Source organism: Carcharodon carcharias, chromosome 6 (assembly GCF_017639515.1).
Source record: "Carcharodon carcharias isolate sCarCar2 chromosome 6, sCarCar2.pri, whole genome shotgun sequence".
NCBI classification, from domain to species: Eukaryota; Metazoa; Chordata; class Chondrichthyes; order Lamniformes; family Lamnidae; genus Carcharodon; species Carcharodon carcharias.
In genome coordinates, this window is record NC_054472.1 from 160,412,446 (window position 1) to 160,420,948 (window position 8,503).

The 8,503-nt window shown below is 45.1% G+C and overlaps 1 protein-coding gene across 1 annotated transcript; it reads right to left on the minus strand.

Annotated features, from left to right (window-relative positions):
- Positions 1–1,194: 1,194 nt before the first annotated feature.
- Positions 1,195–2,010, minus strand: LOC121278846 (leucine-rich repeat protein lrrA-like). The gene has a single exon (XM_041189304.1). It carries the CDS (start codon positions 2,008–2,010, stop codon positions 1,195–1,197), a length of 816 nt encoding a protein of 271 aa, XP_041045238.1.
- Positions 2,011–8,503: the final 6,493 nt, after the last annotated feature.

The following is an 8,503-nucleotide window of genomic DNA, read 5'->3' on the forward strand; positions in this document are numbered from 1 at the left end:
TATATGCTCTGCCCATTGGTCTTCAGCTGCCTACACAGCAGTTTTTGAAGGGGCTGTTTGAATATGCCTGTAAAAATAGCAGGAAAATCTATAAACCATTTTATTTTTTTGTCGAGCCAGGAGGGATAAAAGTACAACAGGCCTTTGCACCCGGTGCGGAAGGGGATCGGGAAGGAGGAGGACCTCCTCGTGAACCTGCTCCTGGGCCTGGCCAAGTTGGCTATTAACAGGTCCAGGCAGCGGGCGATCGACGGGGGAGTCCCGCCCGATTGTTTGTCCCTCTTCCGCGGCTACGTTCGCGGCCGGGAGTCCTTGGAGAGGGAGCATGCGGTGTCTGCCGGCACTCTCAAGGTCTTCCGTGCCCAGTGGGCACCGCGGGGACTGGGGTGTTTTGTTGACCCCTTTAATCACATTTTGGTTTAAAGTTTGTAAGTTTCCTTTAAACTTTGTTCTTGGTTTTACAGCTGACCTAAATTAGGGGCTGTGCCTGATTTATCCCTAATTTTGTTAATTTAGTTTAATTGTTTTAACTCGAAAAGAGTTACAACAGGCCTTTGTCCACTGGGGCTTGTTGGCCAGCCCACCAAAACCTGTGGGGAGAAAGAATAGACATGCATTTTTTTTTTGGCCCCTTTCACTACCACCCAAAGCTCTCAAAGTGTTTACAGCCAACGAAATACTTTTGAAGTGTTAGTCACTGTTGTAAAGTAGGGGGCTGGCCAAATTCCTCAGGCACCAGCTGGCAGCTGCACAGGAAGCACCCAACTGATGCCCTCTGCCTGCCAGTTTAATTCAAACCAGGGCCTGATCCCAAATTTGGCTCTCTCTCTCCAGGCACGCCTTTAGCCCACGTTGTCCCAGAGACAGGCGCAATTTTAACAACTTCCCCCAAAACTTTCAGTGTCACTGGCGAAAGGACTGCCTGCTGGACAATCTAATTTTGTGACCATATTAAAACACTTCCGGGTGACATGGCACAACATGCTGTGGATTATTTAGAACTCCCTCTTTTGTCAAAGTTTCATTCCTTGAAATAGTTCCCCTCCCACACCGCCCCCCCCCCCCCGTTCCCGTCCCAGTATCAGTCCCAACGTGACTCCTTTTAATTGGATTCGAACACTTCAGTGTAGATGGGATGGAAATAGTAAAATTAAAAAAAAACAATTCAGGAAAATGCAGGAGGGCATTTGGTCTTCATTCATCCCACCCAGCAAAATAGCGGCTGATCTCCTCAGGACCGCCCCTGCAGATCTCAGGAGGGGGAGATTCCAGCGGGTTGCCCTCGAAGTTTGAGGAGCAGTGGCTGCGGCCCCATTCCAAGTTCGCCAGCTGCCCGAACTGGCTGGGCAGCCTCCTGAGGTGATTCTTCCCCAGCCACAGGGTGCGTAAGCTCCCGAGAGTGCAGATGGAGTCGGGCAGGCTCTGCAAGGCGTTGAAGTACAGCAGCAACGTCTCCAGACGCTCCAGGTTGCCGATGCTGGCGGGGACGGACTTCACCTTGTTGTCGCTGGCGTCCAAAAAGGACAAGCGCCGAAGCTGACAGACCTGAACCGGCAGCTCCTCGAAGTTATTGTTGGCCAAGTGCAGGCTCTGCAGCTTCTGCAGCCTCTCCGTCTCGGCGGGGAGGCGGCTCAGTTGGTTGTTGCTGAGGGTCAGGGTTTCCAGCTTTTGCAGAGCCCCGATCTGGGGCGGGATCTCCCTCAGTTCGTTGGTGTCCAGGTGCAGCACGGTGAGGTTGCCCAGCTGCCCGATTGCCGGGGGGACTCTGCCCATCCTGTAATTCAGGCAGCTCTCGCGTTCCGGGCTCATCTCCAGCACTTGCAGCTCCCCCAGGTCGAATATCTCCAGCGGAACCGACAGCAGCTCCTTGCCCTTTAGTTTTAATTTCTTCTTGCACTGGTTGGTGGGGTCGACCTCGATCCTGTACTTCCAGAGCTTTTCCGCTGCTCCCTTGGCAGAGTAAAGCGACAGGCTGCTGGTCTGAGACGATTTCAGTCGCCCTGTTGACATCGCTGCCCTCCCTCGCCTTTGTAAGGCAGCGAATTTAATTTGACCTTTTTAAAGACAAGAAGTTGTGGACTCTTAAAAACATCCCCCCCCCCCAGAGAATCCCGAACCATCCATTCATTCTGCTGGGGAACAGTGTGTTCCACGTTCTGAAACTGACGCGCCATTCTGAGGTTGCTGAGCAACCCCTGCGCAACACTTGTTGTGAAGTGTGACATTAATCCAGGCATTGGGTCAGGAAAATGTCACTTGGCCCCTCTGGTACTTTGTGACTGACGGGCTCTATCTACTCTTATCAACGCAAACATTAGGGGAGCCGGAGAGTGAGGTCCTGGCGCATTTCACCTCTGACCTCCTGATCTGACCTCGCCCAGCCCCACAGTCACCTTGTTTAAATAAATCTGAGGCAATCCTGGCTCGGACTGCGCGAGTTCCCGGGAGCGTCTTTCCTAGCTGCCGAATGTTAGGCACCTGCAGCGACTGAAGGCACTTTTTTGAAGTGCTGTCTCTAACTGCAAGAAGGCTTGGGAACAGAGTGACCCTTTCCAAAAAAGGGCGGGATGCATTACCAAAGCGTGTTCCTATTAGTAGAGGAGCAGAGAATAAAGCTAAGGAAAAGAACGGAGAGCAACCCAGAATAAAAATAATTATCTGGGGGAGGGCCAATTGCATTGGGGTGGGAACGGAACTAGTCCAGGTAAATTGGAACTGTAATTGAACAATGTTTTGCCTTCAAAGAGGAAATAGTTGGGACACGGTTGAGATACATTCCCATGATAATCCGAACGTATGAACAAGGAGCAGGAGTAGGCCACTCGGCCCCTCGAGCCTGCTACACCAGTGAACGAGATCATGGCTTACCTGATTGTAACCACTCGCCCAGCCCCAATAATCATTCACCCACTTGCTTAACACGAATCTATCTACCTCTGCCTTAGAAATATTCAAAAACTCTGCTTCCTCCAACTTTTGAGGAAGAGAGCTCCAAAGACTCACCACCCTCTGAGAAAAAAAATCTTCTCATCTCTGTTTTATATGAACGACCCCTTATTTCAGTGACGCCTAGTTCTAGGTTCTCCCACAAGAGGAAACATCCTCTCCACATCAACCTTGTCAAGACTCCTCAGGATCTTCTATGTTTCAATCAAGTCACCTCTTATTCTTCTAGACTCAAGCAGATACAAGCCTAGCCTGTCCAGCCTTTCCTCATAAGACAACCTGCCCATTCCTGGTGTTAGTCTGATAAACTTCCTCTGAACTGCTTCTAACGCATTTACATCCTTCCTTAAATGAGGAGACCAATACAGCACACAGTACTCCAGATGTAGTCTCACCCTGTACAATTGAAGCATAACCTCTCTACTTTTGTATGCAATTCCCCTCGCAATAGATGATAACATTCTATTAGCTATCCTAATTATTGCTTTACCTATGTACTAGCATTTCATGATTTATGCTCTAGGACACCCAGATCCCTCTGAATCTCAGAGTTCTGCAACTTCTCACTGTTTAGATAATATGCTTTTTTATTCTTCCTGCCAAAATGGACAATTCACATTGCCCACACTATACTCCATTTGATAGATCTTTGCCCAGTCACTTAACTTATTTACATCCCTTTGTAGCCTCCTTAAGTCTTTTTCACAACTTGCATCCCTACCTATCATTGAGTCGTCAGCAAATTTAGCAACCATACTTCATCAAAGTCATTTATATAAATTGTAAGATGTTGAGGCCCCAGCACTGATCCCTGTGGCACACCACTCATCACATCTTATCAAGAAAAAAAATTATCCATTATGCCTACTCTCTGTTTCCTGTTAGCTGGCCAATCTTCTATCCATGCCAAAATGTTACTCCCTACATCATGAACATTTATCTTTTGCTATAACCTTTGATGTGGCACATTATCAAATACCTTCTGGAAATATAAGTACAGTACACCCACCAGTTCCCCTTTATCCTCAGCACATGTGACCCCTTCAAAGACCTCCAATAACTTGGTTGAACATAATATCCCTTTCATAAAACCATATGATTACCTTGATTTTTTCCAAGTGCCCTCCTATAACATCTTTGTTAGGAAATAGAGATAGTTTAAGTAAGTTATATTGGTATGTGTGGGTATTAGAAATGAGTTTTAGCTTTAAAGTTTAAGTTTGATTTGCATTTCTGTATCTGTGTGTTAAGAAAGGTCAAACTGAATTTTAGTTTCACTTTAAAACGGTGCCTCCATAGAACCATAGACCCATAGAACCTTAGAAAAGTTACAGCACAGAGAAGGAGGTGATTCGGCCCATCTTGTCCATATGCCAGTCCGAGGTCACCCAGGTGCCCTTTCTAATCCCACCTTCCTGCACCCGGTCCATAACTCTGCAGCTTCCAGCACTTAAGGTGCAGATCCAGGTACTTTTTAAAAGAGTTTAGAGTTTCTGCCTCTGCCACCAGCTTGGGCAGCGAATTCCAGACACCCACTTCCCTCTGTGTAAAAAAAGTTCTTCCTCATGTCCCCCTACACCTTTTGCCACTTATCTTGAATCTATGTCCCCTGGTTCTAGAATTCTCCACCAAGGGAAACAACTTTATCCTGTCCACTCTATCTATCCCCCTCATAATGTTGTGCACCTCAATCAAGTCACCTCTGAGCCTTCTTTGTTCTAAGGAGAATAACCCCAACCTATCCAATCTCTCCTCATAGCTACACGTTTCTAACCCTGGTAACATTCTTATAAAGTTCCTCTGCACTCTCTCCAGAGCTATTACGTCCTTCCTGTAATGTGGTGACCAGAACTGCACACAATACTCCAGTTGCGGCCTCACCAGTGTTTTATGAAATTCCAACATTATATCCTTACTTTTATATTCTGAATATCTGTAACTCATTGCCATGGGCATGTGAATCAGTGGTGTACTGCTAACGGCTGAGTCATTGAGAGACACTGCATGGAAGACAGCTTGAATGCACGTGGTGAGCCAGGGGAGAGGAATATCAGAAGGAGAATGTGAAACCCTGGAGGTGAACCCTTGCAGAAGGCACCTGAGAGGAAGCATCAATTTGGGAGAAGATTCCAAGCCGAGTTCTTGGAGAGTGGAGATTGGAAAACCTCATGTGAAAGAAGGAATTCAGTGAGACCGGTTGACTCACGGTGTGACAAGCTTCTAGGGGGAGTTGAGGAGAGATGCATAGCATCTGTTATAGGTGGCTTTTGTCACTTAGTTTCAGACTGTGGTGTGTCTGACCATAGGCTTCCTATTGGTTTACATGGACGGTGTCTTTACTGTGGACATTAAAGTATAAGGTAGCTTTTGTAACTTGTGTTATCCTTATAAATTCATATACATCTGTAAAAGGTATAGTTGTGGGTGAAGGAGTCTTGTAATATAGTTAATCTTTTCCTGTTGAATAAATGTTTTATTCTTTTGTTAAAAGTTCACCACAGCTCCTCTGTGACCAGCTACTTCTGCTCAGTACCTACTCTTTACGTATCTAAACAAACAAATAAATGTTAGGATCTATCAAGCCGGGTTCCACTCTGGGATAAAGCTTGTCCAGCGGTAACCTCAGCTGGGATCGTAACATCTTTAATAATAACTTCTAACATTTCCCCTATGACAAATGTTAATCTAACTGGCCTGTAGTTTCCTGCTTTCTGTCTCCCTCCCTTTTTGAACAAAGGAGTTACATTTGCTAGTTTCCACTCCCTCCACCACCGACACACAGTAGCAGCAGTGTGTACCATCTACAAGATGCACTGCAGGCATTCACCAAGGCTCCTTTGACAGCACCTTCCAAACCCATGACCACTACCATCTAGAAGGATAAGCGCAGCAGATAGATGGGAACACTACCAGCTGGAAGCTCCCCTCCAAGTCACTCACCACCTTGACTTGGAAATATATCACCGTTCCTGCACTGTCGCTGGGTCAGAATCTTGGAACTCCCTAACAGCACAGTGGTTGTACCTACACCTGCAGTAGTTCAAGAAGGCAGCTCACCACCACCTTCTCAAGGATAACTCGGGATGGACAATAAATGCTGGCCCAGCCAGCGATGCCCACATCCTGTGAATGAATAAAAAATATCTTTGGAAATTTAAAGCCAACACGTTAACTATCTCACTAGCCACTTCTTTCAAAACCTTAGGGTGAAATCCATCAGCATCCAGGGACTCGTTAGCCTGCAGCTCCAACAATTTGCTCAGTACCACCCCCCTGGTGATTGTAATTTTCTTGAATTCCTCCCTCCCTTCCATTTTCTGATTTACAGCCATTTCTGGAACATCATTTGTATCCTCATTAGTGAAGCCCAAAGCAAAATACCTGTTCATTTCATTTTCCACCTCCTTATTTTCCATTACTTATTCCCCAGACTCACTTTCTATATGACCAATGCTCACTTTGTTAACTCTTTGCACTGAATCAAAGAATTGTTAAGGTGTAGAAGCAAGCCATTTGGCCCGTCATGTCTGCACTAGCTCTCTGAGCATTTTAACTTAGTGCCAATCTCCTGCTTTTTCCCCATAACCCTGCACTTTGTTTCTATTTAGATAATCATCCAATGCCCTCCTGAATGCCTCAATTGAACCTACTTCCACCACACTTCCAGGCAGTGCATTCCACATCCTAACTACTCATTGTGTGAAAAAGCTTTTTCTCACCTCACATTTGCTTCTTTTGCAAAACGCTTTAAAACTGTGCTTTCTGCTTCTCAATCTGTTTATGAACGGATTTCTCCTGATCTACTCTGTCCAGATTCCTCATGATTTTGAAAACTTCTATCAAGTCTCCTCTGAGCATTCTCCTTTCCAAGGAAATCAATCCTAACTTCTCCAATCTTTCCTCATAACCATTCTCGTAAACCTTTCCTACACTCCCTCTAATGTGTTCACATCCTTCCTATAATGTGGTGCCCAGAATTGTACACAATATCTAGCTGAGGTCTAACCTGTGTCTTATATAAGCTCATCATAATCTCCCTATAATGAAGCCTAGAATACTGTATGCTTTAGAAACAGCTCTCTCTACCTGTCCTGCTACCTTTTATAACTTATGTATATATACCCAGACCTCTCCGCTCTTACACACCCTTTAGAATAGTATCCTTTATTTTACACTATCTCTCTATGTTCTTTGTACCAAAGTGTATCACCTCATACTTCTTATCTAAATATCTATAGAAACACTTAATATGTTTTCCCTCCTTATTAATCTTTTAGTCATTCTTTGCTGACTTTTAGATATTCTGTCCAATCTTTTGACCTGCCATCCTTCTTTGTCCAATTAAATGCCTTTTCTTTAAGTTATATACTGTCTTTAGCTTTTTGAGTTGACCACGGGTCCTCCCCTTGGAATTTTTCTTTCTCATTGGAATGTATCTATTTTGTTTATCCTGAGGTATCCCTTTAAATGTCTGCCACTGCATCTCTATTGAACTATCCCTTAACCTCATTTGCCAGTTCATTTTAACCAGCTCTGCTTTCGTGCCCTCATAATCATTATAATAATTAATTGCCCTTACTTAAGCTTAAAATATTAATCTTGGACCCACTCTTGCCTCCCTCAACTGAATGTAAAATTCAATCAAATTATGATTGCTGCTACCTAGGGGTGCTTTCACTATGACGTTATCAATTAATCCTATCCCATTGCACAATACCACATCTAGTATAGTCTGCTCTCTGGTTGGCTCTAGAAGGTGCTGTTCTAAGAAACTATCTCAAAACCATTCTGTGAACTCCTCATCTATGCTAACTTTGCCGATCTGATTTTTCTAGTCAATGGGCAGGAGTTTCCGCACCACGCCACCCCCCGCCCCACCCCCCCCCACCCCCCACCCCCCCACCCCCCCCCCCCCCAACCCCCCAACCCCCCCCACCCCCACCCCACCCCGGCTGCTGCAATCTTCTGCTCCCACCGCAAGTCAATGGACTTCTGGCTGGGGCGCTGCCTCACTCGTGGCAAGTCCTGCCCAAGATGGGGCCAGAAAATCCCAACCTCTATATACAATCCTCCATGATTTTTGCTGTATCTTTCTGACAAGAAAGAATTGGTTACAATTAGGGGTCCTGTACACCACTCCCACAAGTGACTTCTTGTCTTTATCATTTCTCATCTCAATCCAAACAGATTCTACATCCCGGTACTTAGGTCATAATATGCTAAAACCATCATTAATTAACAGAGCCACCCCTCCACCTGTTCCTAGCTTCCTCTCCTTCCTAAATATCATATGCCCTTTAATATTTAGGTCCCAATCTATGTAATTCTGTAGCTATGTTTCTGCAATGGCTATAAGATCATACATATTTATTTCTATTTGTGCTATCAGTTCATCCGTTTTGTTTCATATTCAGATACAGAGCCTTTAGTTTTGTCCTTTTATTATTTTTGTAGCGTCTAGTCTTATCTGCTGGTTTACTCTTAGATTTTTACTCTGTCCTTTCCTGTTACAATCTGTTTATCATTTCCCATATTAGTACTTTGCTCTCTTCCCTAG

Coding starts and splice junctions, on each gene's coding strand:
- LOC121278846 (XM_041189304.1), bottom strand. CDS start 2,010: ATGTCAACAGGGCGACTGAAATCGTCTCAGACCAGCAGCCTGTCGCTT.